We start from the raw sequence: 20,190 nt of genomic DNA, 5'->3' as shown, positions 1-20,190 counted from the left end.
AATTCAGATCTGCTTATGAAAATATGTTTCAGGCATATATCATAGAATAAGCGCAACATGACATTCCCTTAATATTCTAGACTAGAGATGTCCAACCAGAGGCCCAGGGGCCAAATGAGGCCCTGGACAGCTAGTAATGCAGCCCCACAAGATCATAAACTTTGAACATTATTATGTGATTTATATACATTAATTATATTATATATTTTATATGTAGGCCAAGACAATTCCTCTTCACTCAATGCAGTCCAGGCAAGCCAAAAATGTTGGACCCCCATGTTCTAGACCCTGTTTCTGCACTCGTAAAGGAAGGACCTGGAAAGCGAGGGCTACAGCCCCTGGATGAAAGGCAAAGAAGAGAGAAAGTCATGCTTCTAATCCTTGCTACGTTAAGAGTGGGTTGAAGCCTACGTAGCAAATGCGAACAACATCACACTGAAAGCAGGCAACAGGACATCATGCTACACAATCAGCGCTTGTACGATGCTAAATTGTCATACCGATCCCATGTATTTTTTCCAGTTTTGCATATTAAGGCCACTTGTTCATTTTGGAACCTATACATCGGCAGGAGAAAAGGAATAAGCAGAACAGTGATTCTCAAGTAGGTTGCTTTTGTTTGCTTATGAAAGTTTTTAGCAATAATTCTACTGTTTTAATAAATGGAACTGCCTAAGACATGCACGCCACCAATATTGTTATACTATCTCAAAAACAAACAATAGTTTAATGTTCAGCTAAGGCAGCCACGTTCACTTGCAGGAAGTTTTTGTTGCTCTAGATGGGAACTGCAAAAGGACCCCTTCAAGCACTGTTTTAAAAACTGAAGTGAAGTTTGACAATTGAATGAAATAAGGAACAAACTCCTTTGAGTGCTGCCCTCGTATATATACGAACTTCAAGATTGCAGCCCACAGGTGCTTAGTCATGTACTCTTGTGACAAGCATCTACAAATAGTCTGTGACTAACAACCACAATTGGGACTAGAACTCCCATTGCTAAGCAAGGTGCTTGTTAAGGGAGTCAGGCCAAATTTTATGACCTTTCTGTCACGGTCGTTAGGTGAATCACCTGTCATTAAATGAGACATGCAATCTTTAAGTGAATCCAGCTTCCCCCATTGACTTTGCTTATTGGAAGCCAGTTGGGAAGGTCAGGGATGGTGATCCTATGATCCCAGGATCCTGCAACCATTATAAATCCATGCCAGTTGCCAAGGGATTGAATTTTGGTCACGTGACTGCAGGGACGTGACAATCGTAAAAACCGGTGGTAAGTCATTTTTTTCCCAGTGCCGCTGTAACTTCGAACAGTTTGCTAAATTGGATAGATGTAACTCAAGGATTACCTGGACTTTCACAGCCTTTGCCATGAAGAACAGCATTGCTAGCTGATTAGAAAATAATAAACTTGGTTTTGATTTGGTCTTTGACAGTTGCTTGTTCTTAAAAATCAACAGATAAGTAAAAAGTTCATTGCTATCAATGCAAATGGATAAAGCAGCAGGAACAGATTTTATACAAAGTTACCCATCTGGCTAACCCTTATTATAAAAACTTAATCCTACACCGGATGGTGTTTCCAGCTCCGGAGGGAAACTCTTAGTTTTCAGTTAGAGCAGGGGTGGTGTCCAACCTTGGTGACTTTAAGACTTGTGGATTGTGAATTCTGAGACTTGAAGTCCCTAAGTCTTAAAGGTTGGACACCCCTGAATTAGAGTTTCAGTATTGTCAGGAGCTCTCTTGTTGTTGTTAGTTGCGAAGTCGTGTCCGACCCATCGCGACCCTATGGACAATGTTCCTCCAGGCCTTCCTGTCCTCTACCATATCTCTCTAGATAGAGATATTTCATATTATGTCACCAGTTCCCCTTTTGTGTTCAACTCTGTTATAATTTATTGCCTTCCTTTTGATACTGCTTCCTCTCTCTTTACATGCTTCACCTCACTTCTCTGTCTTCGTTCAGCAACTATCTGGGCCGTCTCAAGGTGTGATGGGCTGCTGGGGTCACGAAATGGAATGGTCAAGAAATTGCGATTCATTCTTCGTCCCAAAGGCGCTTTTTCACAAGGCAACTGGACTTTCTTTTTTCTCTTTGAAGAGGTTTTGCTTCTTATCTAAGAAGCTTCTTCAGCTCTTCTTCAGCTGAAGAAGCTTCTTGGTTGAGCTGGAGAAGCTTCTTGGTTGAGAAGCAAAGTGTCTTCAAAGAGAAAAAAGAAAGTCCAGTTGCCTTGTGAAAAAGCCCCTTTGGGACAACCATGACCTGGGTAACTGAGAATCTCCACAGAGATTCATTTTTATGATTTAAGGGGCCACTTGATTGCCCCAGCAAAAGTTTACCCTGCCTTCCTCTCTCTTCTCCCTTTTCTTTAAAAGTCAAAATCTTTAGATTGGCCATTGAATTATAGTTCACTTTGATACACTGCTTACAGGCTTGATATCTTATCTCTGCCAATTGCTGTTCTTTGACAGGTCAATCTGTTGAGAGAAGGCTGGTCATCCAGCTTTTTTATTTATTTATTTATTAATCAAATATAGCTTCCTGTCTCACCAAAGGAAGTGCAGAATGATAAAGTGTTCAACAACCCCCCAAACTTCTGAACTCTAATATTGTCTTATTATCAATACGACTTTGATGTTCTTTACATTTTGCTTGGGGAGGGGGAAACACACATCAAGTACAGCTTCATTTGGTAGGAAAGCTACTACATCTTGTTCTTGGCTGCAGAAAGCAAAATATACTGGTCTAAACTTGTCATCCCCTCCCCAGCCCACACTTTTCTCCCAGGACAATCCCATTAGCCAAAGACCTATCCTGATCCGACTGTGCCTTCTTGTTTCTGATATTAAATCAGGCATTGTTTCTCTGTTTTGAGTCAATATAAAGACTCTCTTTTGCTGTTTACTAAATGACAGGCACCTGCTTAGCCACCACCTGAACTAGTAACCTGAGAATACCTTATGCATCAAAGCCACAACAAAATAAGGGAATTGGAGAACTTCAGCAAAACTTAAACGGAGCCTCCCTTGAAAAGTTAATACGCTGTTGCACGTCAGCTGTTGAAACAAAAAATAGGGGACAATTTTGACAACTGTTTTGGTCAGATTGTGTGAACCCGATGGGACCTTTGACATCTTCCCACAAGGCAATGATACCTTGAATGCCCAACCTTATTGGGGTAGTGATGGTTTATATCTGTTGATCAAGGTCGTAATAAGTGAGGTGGTGAATCTTTTTTCTGTCAAGCAGAACCTTTTCTCAGAGATAATCCCACTGAGTCTCACATTATAAGTCTAGTCCAGGGGTAGGCAACCTTGGCTCTTTTATGACTCGTGGACTTAAACTCCCAGAACTCCTGAGCCAGCTGGCTCAGGAATTCTGGGAGTTGAAGTCCACGAGTCATAAAAGAGCCAAGGTTGCCTGTCCCTGCTCTAGTCAAATGTAAAGGATATCTTCCCTATCTCGGAGTCCTCTTTAATGCCCTTTGTTTGCTTCCTCCGAGGAGTAGGGGAACCTTATCAAAAGGCTGAACTGATTTCTTTTCTTTGATAATTGGAGGTTAGGTTGAGAGTTGCAGATTTTCCTGCAATCGTGTGCCTTTTCTCTCCAACAGCTATGTGTTTACAGATGGGCAAGAGAGATAGCACATCGCTCACACGCAAACATTTCACAACAAGACCTAATCAACTGCCAGGAAAAACCATTTGAGGGCTGAGTAACGCTGTCTTCAGATAGATAGAAGCATTCCTTTCATCATTAAAATTCTAGGGAAAAAAAAGTCCTGCTTGTCAACTGGACTTGGACAAAACTTCACCTGAATTACAAGAGACACAATAGGCTTGTGCCGCATATCATTTCCCAAAGATTCTTTAGAGTGTGCAAAGTACAGCATTGCAGGCCTCTTTCCCAGGAATGCACTATAAAGCAGCTTTTTTGGTCCAATTTCAAGTGCCACAGAATCCTAAATAGCATTTCTTAAAAGTCCAACTGCTGCAAAAGACGGGACAGTTTTTAGGATCCCACAGATTGAAGAGGAGGGTCTGCGGAGTGCATTGACCATATGACACCCCCCTTGTCCCCCAAATAGAGCCTAGGTCTTAGAGGCCTCTAAAATGAGGAAGGCAGGTTTGGCTTTGCAAAGGAAAGTAATAATTTTTGCAGGGATATACAAATTAATCAGGAAGGATTCCTGTTCTGGAATACTCTTCTGTGGATAATCTATATTTAGGCAACTGTTTCAGGGATAAATATAGACTTAAAAGTATACACAGCAGATGTGGGTGTGGAAAATGGCTGTTAGAAAAATTGCTGTAAGATCTCTGAAGGAGGGAAAGCAATTGTGTTTGTTTTGTTTTATCATGCTGATTGCAACAGAAGCAGACAAGTTGATATTATGCTACCAGACGAGATAGGCAGCAGTTTTAATGCAGATGTTGAAACTTTATCCATTAAGAAAACGTTGCACAATGATTGAGACAGAAATGCAGATCTTCAGAGATTGGATATCTTAATATTACAAAATGGAATGATCACTGGTCTGAAATGCTCACCTTGATGTAGATTGCATTGTAGAGATGGGCTGGATTCATGTTAAATTCTAGTTTCTTTAACCACGAATGACTAAATGACAGAACTAAATTGGTTCAAACAATTTGCCAATTCCAAATAAACAGACTGCTTTAGGGCTTAGCAGGTGAATAAAGCTCCCTGAAAGTTGCAGCTTGTGTTTCCTGGTCTGCACAGGTCAGGTTCTCCACATTGCCCCTTAAAAGAGGGGAATAGGATTTGCTATGAATACCAGCCATTCTTATTTAGAGAAAAAGAGAGGAATGTGTTCAGATATCATCTGAAAAGATGGTCAGGTTTTGCCTGTTCTTTCTTGTCACTCAGACTGTGAACATCTATGGGGAGGTGATGAAACGTACACAGTGATACGCTTTCCAGCAATGTCATGACACACACACAAAAGCGTAGGAGTTGTATTGAGACACTCTGATGCATGTTTCATCCACATTATAACTAGCTGCAGACCCTCGTGACTCTGACTTGACTACTGATTTTATTATTGTCCCACTGTTCACACTGGAAGCCACTGAAGATGGAAGCTGTTGTTTTCTCTATAGCACATCTTTTTCATCCAGGTGAACTAGAGGGTATGAATTTATTTATTTATTTAGCACGTGGACTAGCAATATATATATTAACAGTTCATCTAGATTAGTAGAACACCCAATAAAATATAAATGTTAAAAAAAATCTATGTTCAAATATTAAGTGCCTACGCTATCTAACCATTGAAACACAGCGTTTGTAATAAAAAAATAAGATACTGGACTGGTATATCCCCTCAGCTTACAGCCGATCATGATGTGCTCTACAGTTTGACATGGGACCCCACAATCACAATGAGGAGGAGGATACTATGCCCCATTTATACAGGGAGTCTCAGCAGATGCTGTTGAGGTATGAATCCTATTCAGTATTGTCCATTGCTGATGTGGTGTTTTGATCTCACAAAAAAAAGGCATGCCACCTTTTTAGTGGGGCCATTTATATGTCTTCCTACATCTGGGCATTCAGCGACCCATTTGGTTTCCACTGGGAATTGAAGTTAAAGTTGTTGGGCAGATATTGTGCAAGTGCCAGTAGGGGCTTCCTGGATTTGAGTCTTCCTGCTGATAAATGAGAAAGGTCGGCATGCACCGGTAGAAGTGAGTTGCTCATAATTTTTTTTCTGCATTCTGTCACTAATGCGTCTTGCCTTCGTAAAGCTGGCAGTGCTATATGGCTCAGACCAGGAAGCCAGCAAGTTGGAGTGGTTTTAATACATCTTCTTATAATCCTCATGATGTCCTCGAGTCATGCTTACTAGTATGGCAGCGGTTTCATACCAGGGAGTATGAATTCTGAATATGACAAGATCAGAAAGGAATAGTCACAGATATTAACTGGTTCAAACTTTCTAGGTTGCTGTTTTTCAGCTAGAGGTGACAGAACATTTGCCTCCCCTGCCACTTTCTCTGTCATTCCCATGGAGGCTATGCATTGAACCTATGGTGTAGATTCATGATATACAGTCCTCCAGATGTTACTGAACTTCAATTGCCAGCAGTTTCATCCACCATAAGGGATGCTAGCAATGTGTGAAGGTTCCACCACTTCGGTGTTTGCTGAGATTTTTCTAACAAGGGCGATGTCCTTAAATATGCTTACCTTTTTCTGTATAAATGGATGGCTTCCTAACTCTTGGTGACAATAGAGCTGTTAAGCTGTTGGAACATCGCTTATATACATACTGTATTACCATAACAGATTCTAAATAGTTGGTTGGATAAGACAAGAGCATCAAGAAAAATCTTTTGCATTTGATGTACAGATTACAATATTCAGAAATGTTCTGGAGATAAGCCCAATTGAACATACAAAAAATAACCATGTACATAGATACATTTGACATAATTAGGGAAAATAAGCATCAAAATAAAATAAAACAATAATTCCATTGTGTGGATTGCTCACGTCCATAACTTACTTTTTGAACTTGCTCATTATTCCACTATCATTTTTCTTGATATCATGCACTATTTTTTGAAGTTGCCTGTATGAAAAAAAATGGTAAGAATTACTATCTGATTGCACCATTAATTACATTACAATACATATTGCAACATGCTGAAAAATGGCAATGGCCAACCACTTTCACATTGTTACCAAGAAATGCCATAAATCTGTCCATTGAAGTCACAAGAAGTTGAGCATGACTACTGACATCTTTATCTTTTCATACCCAACATCATCAACAACTAAAATATTAACATTTGACACTGTATTTTAATGTCTTTAAAATACTTATCTTCCTAGTGAATCTATTTACTGGGAAATGTCAGTAACTCAGTGTCATGAACTGTGCTGTAGCACGGTACAAAATCTGTCATTGGACAGAAGATTCAGTTCACATACTGAGGAGCTTCCTAGAAAGTGAATGTACAATTATACAAGTAAATTATTATCATTCTCATGATGTATTATACAGATAGTCCTCAACTTATGATTGGCTGCTTAGTGATTGTTCAAAGTCATGATGGACCCACAAAAAAGGTACTTATGACCAAGTTCTGAAATTCTGATATCATTCCCCCTCCCACCACAAGTGACATGACTAGATTTTGGGCGCTCAACAAGGCTACATTCATGACTATTTGCAGCACTCTGCTGTTGTGTGATTGTGATTTATGCCAGTTTTGCCAGAGACCAGTGTTTACTTCCAATTTCCAGCAAAAACTGACCTATAGTGAACAATGAATTTGCTTCACAACTACTGCATTTAATTAATGACCACCACAAAAACATAATAAAATCAGGTTCAGTCACATGACCCACTTTGTGACCCACTTTACAAACATCATGACTTACAACTGTAATTGCCATGCTAAATTATGGTCATAAATCAAAGACTAGCAGGACAATGTCTTAGTTGTCATCTCCTCCTCCTCCTCCTCCTCCTCCTCCTCCTCCTCCTCTCCTCCTCCTCCTCCTCCTCCTCTATATTCTGCCTTCTGGCCTATAGGATAAATTCTAATTTACAAGTGTATATAAAAGACTGTTTTATATCTGCAAGCAATAATTGTTTTAACTGATATGTTAAATATTCTGAAGTCTTACATTACCATGTACTCAAACATACATATCCACTGAAGACATGTATTGTCAAGACATTAAATAATTTCTTTAATTAAATACTTTCCTTAAGGTGCAAAATGCACCATACTCTTTGTTTTGTATTTTATAACAAAATCAAGTTGTGGACATCCTTTTAAACATATGAAAACACATTATTAGCACTCACATACAATCACCAAGAGTGGATAAGTTAAAAATGGATATTTTGGAAGGACTGGCAACTTCCTAAAATAGATAATTCAAAACGGCGTACTTTCTTACTGCCTCCTGGAGGTCAATTAAAGGTAAAAACGGCATGCAGGATATGCACTGCATAAAAATAGAGAAATTTCCTCACCCCCACTCAAGACGGAGGGGAAGTGGAAGTCATGTGAAACTTTGTAAAATAAATGTGTGACATAATGTCTTCTTATGTAAAGGAAGGTGGACAGAAATTCAATAACATCAGCCTCCAGCAACTTACTGCCTGGAATGTACTTAACAGCCACACAGCTGAATGGTGTCAGGATGGGAAAGGACCAGTTACATATAATTTAACGATTTAATCTGCTGGTATTAGCAGACACATTTTAGTTCCATCCATGAAAACATTGCAGCTGCTCTGTTTGAATCTGGAGTCAACAGCGAGAGTTGTTCTCGCTCTTCTCTCGTGGATGACTGTTGTTAGGGAATAACACATCTTGGAGGAAATCAAGCAAAAGAAATCTGACTGAAATTCTGTGAAATCAAAAAATCTATGGTTCTCACTAGACCACATGAGGAGTGTGAAATATCTATCCGCTTCAGTGTTTGCTCCATTACTGTGAAAAGGAATAAATTTGCTGCACTCACTGAAAGAGAAACTACTATGCAGCTGGCATTTATTTTGGTTGGCAAGTCTTTTAGTTTTGTATAAATAGGTATGCAGGTGAAACTTTTTAAAAAAGGATTATAGTTTATGAACAGTGGGTGGAGCTTGCAGGTTCCAAACAATTCCTACAAATGTCCTAAAAGAGTATTATGTTTTGGGTCACTAGTGATTTTGTTTAATTATTCCAAGATACTTGTAGAATCATAGAATGTATTAATTGAAAGGAACTTTTTAGGGAATCCAGTCATTGTCTTAAATTAAACCATCCCTGTTGATGGCCATTCAAATCTTATCTCAAAACCTTTGGTGAAGAGATTCCATCATTGTTCTAGGCCTCTTCCATATATCGGCTCTTGCCATCAAGAAATTCCTGCTCATTTTCAACATGATTCTCCTTTGTTTATGAGACAATTTATCAGTCCATGATTTGCCTTGCTTTCTAAAGAACAGCTTTTTAGATATTTGTAGACCACCATGGTAATCCTCCTTTTCTAGAAGCTTTTGTTATCTGATTCCTTTCACCACTCCTCATAGAGAATAATTTTCAGAACTTACCACACTGGTAAGATAAACAATAATACTTTATTAAGGTTTCTTTTTCAAAAGCCTGTTTAGTAGAAACTGGTAGATGAAGAGTTGATAACAATCATTTTCACTCAGCTTTAGGAAGAAGGCAGTGGCAAACCACTTCTGAAATGTTGCCAAGAAAACTACATGGTCTAGTTCAGGCAGCTGCCAGGAGTAAAAAAAAATGACACAAAGACATACAAACAAGATATTTTGGTCCATAGCTGTTTTTTTTATGTTCAACGTAAGCTATTTTGTAATTCTCAAATAATATAAATTTATAAAACCTGTGATGGCCAGGTGGTTATGACTGTAACTTTGATAATATCACCCATCAAATTAAAGGGATCAAAGCACTGAATTCATTACCCTTTTCCACAGAAATAGTGGACTAGTTTTTCAAGTTAACATAACTTAACCATAAAATACTTTGAATAGTTGTGTGAAGGGATGTTAATGGCTGATCACTGACAAATAGTTTAATATACATTATCAGTGTCAGAAAGTGTTGTATTGTAGGAATTACACTAGCTCTCCCCAAGTGACCACTGTATTGGAAATGCAATCTCACAATAATTCTTCCTTGTTTTTCTTAGGGGGAAAAAATCAGAATATTTAAAAAGCAAATAAATAGAAGATTGCTGCCATTAATCATTGTTTACAAACTATAATTGCAGGCTTTGAACTATGCTAAATTTTAACAATCCCCTTCATGGATTACTGCCTTATCATGGCGAAGGGGCTTGCATAATTCAATGAAGCTGTGAGCTATGCCATGCAGGGCCACCCAAGATGGACAGGTCATAGTAGAGAGTTCTGACAAAATGTGATCCACAGGAGAAGTAAATGGCAACCCACTACAGTATCTTTGCCATGAAAACCCTATGGACAGTACCAAAAGGCAAAAAGATATGACGCTGGAAGATCAGCCCCTCAGGTTGGAAGGCCTCCAATATGCTAGTACTAGGGCTAGTACTAGTAGCGCCAGAAAGAATGAAGCGACTGGGCCAAAGCCGAAAAGACGCTCAGCTGTGGATGTATCTGGTGGTGAAAGGAAAGTCCGATGCTGTAAAGATTTTTTCTCCATAGGAACCTGGAATGTAAGATCTATGAATCAAGGAAAGCTGGACGTGGTCAAACAAGAGATGACAAGACTGAACATCGACATCTTAGGAATCAGCCAACTAAAATGGACAGGAATGGGTGAATTTAATTCAGATGACCATCAGGTATACTACTGTGGGCAAGAATCCCTCAGAAGAAATGGAGTAGCCTTCATAGTCAATAAAAGAGTAGGAAAAGCAATACTGGGATACAATCCCCAAAATGACAAAATGATCTTAGTTCGAATCCAAGGCAAACCATTCAATATCACAGTAGTCCAAGTCTATGCCCCAATCACCGGTGCTGAAGAGGATGAAATTGACCGGTTCTATGAAGCCCTACAGCACCTTATAGAACTAACACCAAAAAATGATGTCCTTATCATCATGGGGGATTGGAATGCTAAAGTAGGAAGCCAAAAGATAACCAGAATAACAGGCAAGCTTAGCCTTGGAGTACAAAATGAAGCAGGGCACAGGCTGACAGAATTTTGTCAAGAGAATACGATGGTCATAGCAAATACTCTTTTTCAACAACCCAAGAGATGGCTCTACACATGGACATCACCAGATGGTCAACACAGAAATCAGATTGACTATGTGTTCTGCAGCCAAAGATGGAGAAGCTCTATACAGTCAGTAGAAACAAGACCAGGAGCTGACTCTGGCTCAGACCATGAGCTTCTCGTTGCAAAGTTTAGGCTTAAACTGAAGAAAGTAGGGAAAAGCACTAGGCCACTCAGGTATGAATTAAATCATATTCCTGTTGAATATAGAGGTTGTGATGCCACCACATGGCTGTTTTGGAGTAATTACAATGTGGGCAGTCAGACCCTCCTACCCTATGATGTATTTCCTCTTCCCTCCCCTTTCTGGGATGGACTTCCTCTTCCTTTGTCTCTGGAGAGAATCCCATCCTCCATTATTATTGCTCTGTACCAGCCTACTACCGGCCCTGCAGATAAGGCAGGGACAACCCCTTTACAAGAAGGCAAGAGGCTGGAACTAAGCCTGCCAAATTTATGGACACAAAAGCAAACAGAGCAAAAACAAGATACGAACCATGAAACAGGAGCTATTCAAACGGTTGCCTTCAGCAAACCAGCCCTCCCATGCATTCCCCTTTTAAACAGTTCAGGGCATGGCTTCTCTCTGCCTCCTTCCGAGGTGCCCCATTGCCTTCCTCTGTTTACTCCTGATTGACTGCCTCCTCGGGCATCCTTGAACAGGGCCAGCTGTGGGTCTTCATCCACGCTGTCAGGCTCACACAGCTGGGTCTGCGTCGTGACCAGGTGGGAGGGGCCTGGCTGAGGGCTCTCATCAGCAAGCTCTCCAACACCCTCAGCAACCTCTCCAACACCCTCCTCCTCCTCCTCTGAATCGTCTGACCCAACTGCCGAACCCACAGGCTGACCCTGAATCACAACAATTATTCAGCTAACATGTGACAACAGCAGATGTGCAGTCGCTGGGAATATTACCATTTTCTGACCTTGGAGATACCTTGGAAATATCTTGGAAATGCTGTACAAACGTCATCTTAATCTACATGCAATGAAGGTATTTTTATATGATAAAAGGTGTTTCCACAAGTTCAAACTATCTGAAGAGAGCTGTTAATGTTAAGGAAATCTGCTTATCTAGACCAGGGGTCAGCAACCTGAAACAGTGAAAGAGCCACTCGGAACTGGTTCCCTCACAAAAGGAAAAACTGTGAGCCGCAAAAATTGTGTGCGCATGCGCATACATGCACACATGCGCAGAACAGGGTTTGACTGAAGAGTGGAGCCAAGGTGAGATATGCACCTACCCTGCATATTTGAATTGATTGGTTGAACTTTTTTAGTCCCACTTTTTTTTTTGGACTACACATAGCAGAAGACTGGGAGCCGCAGGAGATGGCTGAAAGAGCCGCATGTGGCTCCGGAGCCACGGGTTGCAGACCTGTGATCTAGACCATAGAGGTCTTATCAAGAGATTAATTAATGCACAATGGCTTGGATTCAGAATAGTCAGAAAATGGCATTGAATTCCTCTTGTCTGCATATTTCTGCAATCAAGCATAGACAGAAAATGTGTTTTAATTCCTTGTGCCTGCAATTCATATATGTGGATGTTTCTGCAATCAAGCTTAGGCAGGAAATGTAATTGGAATTCCTTATATCTGCAATCTAAAGCATGCCTGTTTTTCTACAATCAAGTTTAAAACAGTTAGAAAATGTAATTTGAATTCCTTCTGTCTGTTTCTAAAGTGTGCATGATTCTCTGCAACTAAAGCTCAGTCAAAAAGTGCTTCTATAAACTTGCATGCCTACAGTAAAAAGGAAAATGAGTAATTCGTTGTTCTCCAGCTGATTCTGCAAAGAGCAGAGACGTGTTGTCAGGATTCTGTTTGTGTGGATTGATGTTTCTTCCTGTTTTCCTGAGGAGACGACTCAAAAGGCTTGTTAAAATTTTACTGCCTCCTTGCTTGAAATGCAATGAATCTCTCCTCAGATCTGCCTCCAGCGTTTCTAATTACAAAGAGAGACTGTTTGTAAGTTTGAGTTTTGTCAAATCAAGATGCAAGATTAGAATTTTCCTGTCTGTCTCCTCTAAAATTGCCTTTCTCCCAAACTTCACTAGAAAGTTCAGAAATTTACTGTTGCAAACAATTTGTTTCAGAGCTGAATCTTTACTCAAAGAGGAAAAAAGTTTTTAGCAGTGACAAATAGATTTAAGGAATTAGATCTGATAGACAGAGTGCCTGAGGTTCGCAACATTGTACAAGAGGTAGCAACTAAAACTATCCCAAAGAAAAAGAAATGCAAGAAAGCAAAATGGCTGTCTGAGGAAGCTTTGCAAATAGCTGAGGAAAGGAAGGAAGCGAAAGCCAAGGGAGAAAAAGAAAGATACACCCAATTGAATGCAGAATTCCAGAGAATAGCTAGAAGAGATAAGAATGCCTTCTTAAATGAACAGTGCAAAGAAATAGAAGAAAACAATAGAATAGGGAGGACCAGAGATCTGTTCAAGAAAATTGGAGAGATGAAGGGAACGTTTCATGCAAAAATGAGCATGATAAAGGACCAAAATGGCAGGGACCTAATAGAGGCAGAAGAGATTAAGAAGAGGTGGCAAAATTACACAGAAGAACTATACAAGAACGAGCTTAACGTCCCTGATAACCACGATGAGGTGGTCACTGACCTTGAGCCAGACATCCTAGAATGTGAAGTGAAGTGGGCCTTAGGAAAGCTAAGCAACAACAAAGCTAGTGGAGGTGACAGTATTCCAGCTGAGCTATTCAAAATCTTAAGAGACGATGCAGTAAAAGTGCTACACTCAATTTGCCAGCAAATTTGGAAAACTCAGCAGTGGCCACAGGATTAGAAAAGATCAGTTTACATTCCAATTCTAAAGAAAGGCAGTGCCAAAGAATGTTCAAACTATTGTACCATTGTACTTATTTCACATGCTAGTGAAGTTATGCTTAAAATCCTACAAGCTAGACTCCAGCAGTATGTGGATCGAGAACTACCAGAAGTACAGGCAGGATTTCGAAGAGGCAGAGGAACTAGAGATCAAATTGCCAACATACCCTGGATCATGGAGAAAGCTAGGGAGTTCCAGAAAAACATCTACTTCTGCTTCATTGACTATGCTAAAGCATTTGATTGTGTGGATCACAATAAACTGTGGCAAGTTCTTGAAGAGATGGGAGTACCAAACCATCTTATTTGTCTCTTGAAAAACCTATATGTGGGTCAAGAAGCAACAGTGAGAACTGGACACAGAACCACAGATTGGTTCAAAATTGGGAAAGGAGTCCGGCAAGGCTGTATACTGTCGCCCTGCCTATTTAACTTATATGCAGAGCACATCATGAATCAAAGGTTTGAATTATGATTGCCGGGAGAAATATCAACAACCTAAGATATGCAGATGATTCCAGTCTAATGGCAGAAAGTGAAGAGGAACTAGTTTAGTTTAGTTTAGTTTAGTTTTATTAAATTTTTATACCGCCCTTCTCCCGAAGGACTCAGGGCGGTGAACAGGGCATATAATAAAAATACAAAAATACAAAAGTTAAAATAGAATTAAATTAATGCCCAAAATAAAACAATAAAATATACAAATATTTAAAACCCTAAATTAACTCCCCATCAGGCCAGGCCAGCTTGTTCGAATAGGTGGGTCTTTAACCCGCGCCGGAAGGAGCGGAGATCCGGTGCCATCCGGAGCTCAACCGGCAGTTGATTCCACAGAGCCGGGGCGCCCGGCTAAATAGCCTCTTGTTGCAGGTGAAGAAGGAGAGTGCAAAAGTTGGCTTAAAACTTAACATTAAGAAAACCAAGATCATGGCATCCGGCCCTCTCAATTCCTGGCAAATAGATAGGGAAAAAATGGAGGTAGTGACAGATTTTATTTTCCTGGGCTCCAAGATCACCAGAGATGGGGACTGCAGCTAAGAAATTAAAAGACACTTGCTCCTGGGGAGGAAAGCCATGGCAAATCTTAGATGGCATACTAAAAAGCAGAGATATCACCCTACCAACAAAAGTGAGAATAGTCAAGGCTATGGTCTTCCCAGTTGCAATGTATGGCTGTGAAAGTTGGACCATAAGAAAGGCTGAGCAACAAAGAATTGAGGCCTTTGAACTATGGTGCTGGAGAAGACTCCTGCGAATCCCTTGGACTGCAAGGTGATCAAATGGGTTAGTCCTAGAGGAGATCAACCCTGACTGCTCTTTAGAAGGCCAGATCCTGAAGTTGAAACTCAAATACTTTGGCCACCTAATGAGAAGGAAGGACTCACTGGAGAAGAGCCTAATGCTGGGAAAGATTGAGGGCAATAGAAGAAGGGGACGACAGAGAATGAGGTGGCTGGATGGAGTCACTGAAGCAGTAGGCGTGAGCCTAAATGGACTCCAGAAGATGGTAGAGGATAGGAAGACCTGGAGGAACGTTGTCCATAGGGTTGTGATGGGTCGGACACAACTTCACAACTAACAACAACAACAACAACAAAGTTATAACAAAAGAGATAACTTATACTAGTAATCCTGCTGTGATTTGGTTTGATTCTACCCATTTCCCAAGCATGTACGTCGATGATGGGGGACAACAAGCTCAAAAAAGCAGATGTGTCCAGATAATCAAAAGCCACTCCTTTCATGTTTGTGGACCAGATTTTAGATTGTCAGGACCACATTTTGAGGTGGCTGACCCACTTATGAGTACTTCCATGTTCAACTTTTTCTCTGTACTAAGATTCCTAATTGTATAAATTAGAGGTCTCCAAACTTGGCAACTTTAAGACTTGTGGACTTCAACTCCCAGCTGAGAAATTCTGGGAGTTGAAATCCACAAGTCTTAAAGTTGCTAGATTTGGAGACACCTGATTTAAAATTATCTAAAATCTATCTAAAGGAACCATAACTGTTTAAAATTAAATTGACAAGAGTATAAAATGATGAACAATGGAAACAATTATAACATGTATGTTTGTGTGAAATAGTAATCTCTGGCAAAATTAACTATGATTTATTCAGTCCAATTATCTGAGATTGCATGATACACTGAATATAAATTAAATACGTTCCCACAATAGAGCAGGCTAAAATGGATTGGCCTTGGCGTGTCTCAGAGTGGCTTATAAACCCAGCCATTATAAAACAGATGTATTAGAAAAAGGAGAAAAAGCAAAGAAGAAATGAAGATGTAATATAGTTCAGAAGAAAAACTTAGTGTTATCCTAGATCAGTGATGGTGAACTTTTTAGAGACCAAGCGCCCAAACTGCAACCCAAAGCCCACTTATGTATCATTGGGTGCTGGGTGGGCATGGCCCTTTGGGTGGGCGTGGCCAATTGGGTGGGCATGGCTGCAGTGGTAGCTGCAGACTGGGTGGGACTAAAAAGTTCAATCAATCAATTCCAACTTTGCGAGAACTTTTTTCCCCCCCACAAGAAGTTGATTAATTAAACCTTTTTTGGGGGGTATATGGCGGCAGAGGCCTAAAGCGAAAAGGTTTTATAAAACCCAGCTGAAGGCCTAGGACTGGGGTGACGGCACATGTGCCCAAAGAGAGAGCTCTGCGTGCCACCTGTGGCACCCGTGCCACAGGTTCGCCACCACGGTCCTAGATTATCTGCTTAATTGAAAATTTTGATTAGCTAGATGTCATTAAGTTGATGTCCACTCTGATTGACCACATATAGATAATTTTTCCCAGGAGTAATTGCATATACTTTTGGTTGTTATTGAAACAAATTGAGCCAATTAAAACTTTTTTCTAATTATAAGTGTTTAGAAACTGAATGTTCCAATTATTTTAAATAGCCTTTTTAATCATGTATTTTTCGAAGAGAAAGAAGTCTCGTCAAAAAGATGTAACAGAAAAACTTTAAAAATTAGTTCTTCCTGCTTTAACCTCTGATTGAAAACTGACATTTCATGTGATTAATTGGTTAGCTTAATTGGCAGAGTTGACAGAGCTGTCAATTTGTATTTACAGTGATACACTTTCTTTGATCTGCTAAATTAGTAGAAGAGGACATTTGAAGAATTTTTAAAAAGCAATGGATTTCTGTACAATTACACAAGAGGGGAGAAGACAAAGTAGTAGTGGAATTCTGTAGAATTTCTTTTGCTTATTGAGTTCATGAGAGCCTACCACTCCTGCAGAATCATCTTTAATGAAGAGAAGAACTAGGGGTGACATGATAGCAGTGTTCCAATATCTAAGGGGTTGCCACAAAGAAGGGGGAGTCAAGCTATTCTCCAAAGCACCTGAAGGCAGGAGAAGAAGCAATGGATGGAAACTAATTAAGAAGAGAACCAACCTGGAATTAAGGAGAAATTTTCTGATAGTTAGAACAATTAATCAGTGGAACAACCTGCCTCCAGAAGCTGTGTAGGCTGCAACACTGGAAGTTTTTAAGACGAGACTGGACAGCCATTTGTCTGAAATGGTATAGGGCAGGGGTAGGTAACCTTGGCTCTTTTATGACTCATGGACTTCAACTCCCAGAATTCCTGAGCCATGGGAGTTGAAGTCCATGAGTCATAAAAGAGCCAATTTGCCTACCCCTGGTATAGGGTTTCCTGCCTGAGCAGGGGGTTGGACTAGAAGACTTCCAAGGTCTCTTCCAACTATTATTATTATTATTATTATTATTATTATTATTATTATTATTATTATTATTATTATTATTATTATTATATCATCATCATCATCATCATCATCTACTGGCTTGCAGCTTAAATAGAACAACTACAAGAATATTCAATACAGTGACCATGTTATTTCAAACATGTATAAAATGTGAGGACTGTGTCAAATATAGACCATTATAGAGTCAAATTATGCAACATCAAAAAGACAACTCTACCAATACTTTGTATTTTATGTAGGAACTATTGTTCTGAGCTTTTTTTCTTCAGAAAAGATGAACAATATAAAGTCTAATAAAAGTTGATATAAACTTTCTAAGAGTACAGGAGAGGATACCTTCTCTCCCTTTTCTCTCTAAATTTGTTTTAAATGTCCTCCTTATTTTCATAAACTAAACAATTAGTACATACCATTTGCTATTTAATTACATATGAAAGTATAAATGTCTTGGCCTTATTCAAACAAGAATTATGGATAGATGTAACATGAGATGTAGAACAGAAAGTAGCATGGAAAAAGATCTGAGTACAGATGGTAGGAAACTTTCCTCAAATCTTTTAAAGAAACAACAAATAGACAATTGAGACGCTCTGCTGTGGCAGTCCACACAAAAAGGAGAAGCAATATTTTTGAACGCCATCTGCAGATTTGTTCATCTGAACTGACCAAAGTGGTGGAAGAATGAACATCTGTTCCTCTACATTCGAAATTAGAATTTACAGAATTGGATGCTTTCAACAAGTTTCTTAGAACTGAGTTGACTTCAACACACCATTTTAGATTTAAAGTCAGAGAAGGTCCAGGTGTTCTTCCTCTATGATTAAACTAGACCAATTTCAATCAATAATTCTAAGGATGTGGACAGTTGTTTTGGGGGGCAGTGCATTATGTGTCCAACATGGGTTATGTCCACCTGCCAGGAAGCTCTGGAATTGGCTGCTAAGAATTATCACTGCCTTTCTTACATGGGAAATTGCCTTCTTATTTAATAGAGGCACTTATTTTAAGAACTCCTTTGCTTCCCATTCCAGGCCAGTTTCTAACTTTCCATAACTGGGCAAGGTAATTGCAAAGAGACAGCTTCTCACCTGCAGACAGTCCTAAATGAAATGGATTCTCTACATCTGTTTCAAGCTGGCTTTTTTAGTAAGTTATGAGATTGAGCCTGGCCTGGTCAGCCTAATGGATGATTCTCCTAGATTGCTCAGCAAATTTTGACATTATTGAGTATGTTTTCCTTCTGGACTGGACTGGAGAATTGGAGGGGGCACTTATCTGCAATGTTTCTTGAGGTCCCTCAAGATTTCATTTTGTCCCTGATATCTCTAGACCAGAAGTCCCCAACCTTTTCGGCACCAGGGACCGGTTCCATGGAGAGAGGTTTTTCCACAGACTGGAGGGTGTGTGGTTTTGTGTGCTGCCTGCATCTTGTGGAGGGAGCTTTGCTTGTTTGTGTGGCCTGGTTGCTGGCATGCCACAGACCAGTACTGGTCCATGGACCGGGGGGGGGGGGGGGTTGGGGACCCTTGCTTTAGAAATAAACTGAAACCACAGAAAGAAATCGGGAGCTTTAGAGTGAACTGTTATTAGCATAACAACTACATTCAGATCCAATTCTTTGTTTTAACATCATCAGGTAATAGGGTCTAAATGTCTACCCAAGGATAGTTATGTGATGGATGAAGGAAAATCAGTTGATAAAATAAAATGGAGATACTCCATTTATGCAAGGGATCATAATTCTAGCATGGTGCTAAATCTGATTATATTAGATGAAATGACGCTATCTCCAAAAGCAGAAACAGAACTTGGGAATGATCTTAATACCTTAAAAAGTGTGCCTAGACACTCTTTTTATCAGCTTTGGCTACCAATGATAAAAAACCAAAGGTGTCTTTCCTGATAACCTCCAAAATGATTTCTGTAATGCAGTGGTTCTCAACCTGTGGTCCGCAGACCCCGGGGGGGGGACGTGTGATGTCATTACAGGGGGTCCATGCAGGCTTGAAGGAATGTTAGGATTTAAATCTTGAGTCAACTCGTGGGGGTCTGTGGCCATAGTCTGTGGCCACAAAAGGGAGTCCATGGTGAAGAAAAGATTGAGAACCACTGCTGTAATGCATTTAATGTACATCTGTCCTTTGGTGCACCAATCATCAAAATGCTGCAATCAAATTGATCCATTTACCAGAGGTCCCCAACCTTGGCAGCTTTAAGACTTGTGGACTTCAACTCCCAGAATTCCTCAGTCAGCCAAGCCAAGCTGACTGAGGAATTCTGGGAGTTGAAGTCCACAAGTCTTAAAGCTGCCAAGGTTGAAGACCCCTGCTTTATACCACTGTTTCAAATCTTTACACCAGGGTTTTTCAACCTTTTCACCCATTGTACCACTTTTAGGATAAGGCAATATCCGAGTACCACAGGTCACCCAGCAAGGTGTCTAAAACTTGACCCCCCAAAAAAGAGGAAAAAATGATAAAGTACAGGTAGTCCTCTACTTACAACAATTTGCTTAGTGACTGTTCGAAGTTACTACGGCACTGGAAAAGTGAATTATGACCATTTTTCACACTTATGACTGTTGCAGCGTCTCCAGGATCATGTGATTTACATTCGGATGCGTGGCAACTGATTCGTACTTATAATATTCAGTGTCCCAGGGTCATGTGATCAATGGCCAGGGGTGTGGCTAGCTGATCACTCAGGTTGCAGGGTGTCTGTGGGGGGGGGGGAATCCGTGGGTCTCTGGTGGAGAGGAGAGGGACTGGGATGGGTGCCTTCCCTCTCTCCCATTGTCCCTTCCTTCCTTTCTTTCCTTTCCTTCTCTCCTT

General features: G+C 40.1%; 1 protein-coding gene across 2 annotated transcripts in view; it reads right to left on the bottom strand.

Annotated features, from left to right (window-relative positions):
* The window catches only part of BLNK (B cell linker), a 70,496-nt gene that overhangs the window by 39,454 nt on the left and 10,852 nt on the right, over positions 1 to 20,190 (bottom strand). The window contains exons 2-3 of one of the 2 annotated variants that reach the window (XM_083364598.1): positions 6,534 to 6,599; positions 501 to 557 (exon numbers count right to left, since the gene is read on the bottom strand). In XM_083364598.1, the coding sequence (XP_083220724.1) occupies positions 501 to 557; positions 6,534 to 6,599 (123 nt within the window). The remainder of the gene's footprint in view (positions 1 to 500; positions 558 to 6,533; positions 6,600 to 20,190) is intronic. The other variant, XM_083364599.1, reaches the window with a different exon arrangement.

Source organism: Vipera ursinii (genome assembly GCF_947247035.1).
Source record: "Vipera ursinii genome assembly, chromosome: 5".
NCBI classification, from domain to species: Eukaryota; Metazoa; Chordata; class Lepidosauria; order Squamata; family Viperidae; genus Vipera; species Vipera ursinii.
The sequence above is the reverse complement of the archived record's forward strand: the minus strand, read 5'-3'. Positions and strand labels throughout refer to the sequence as shown.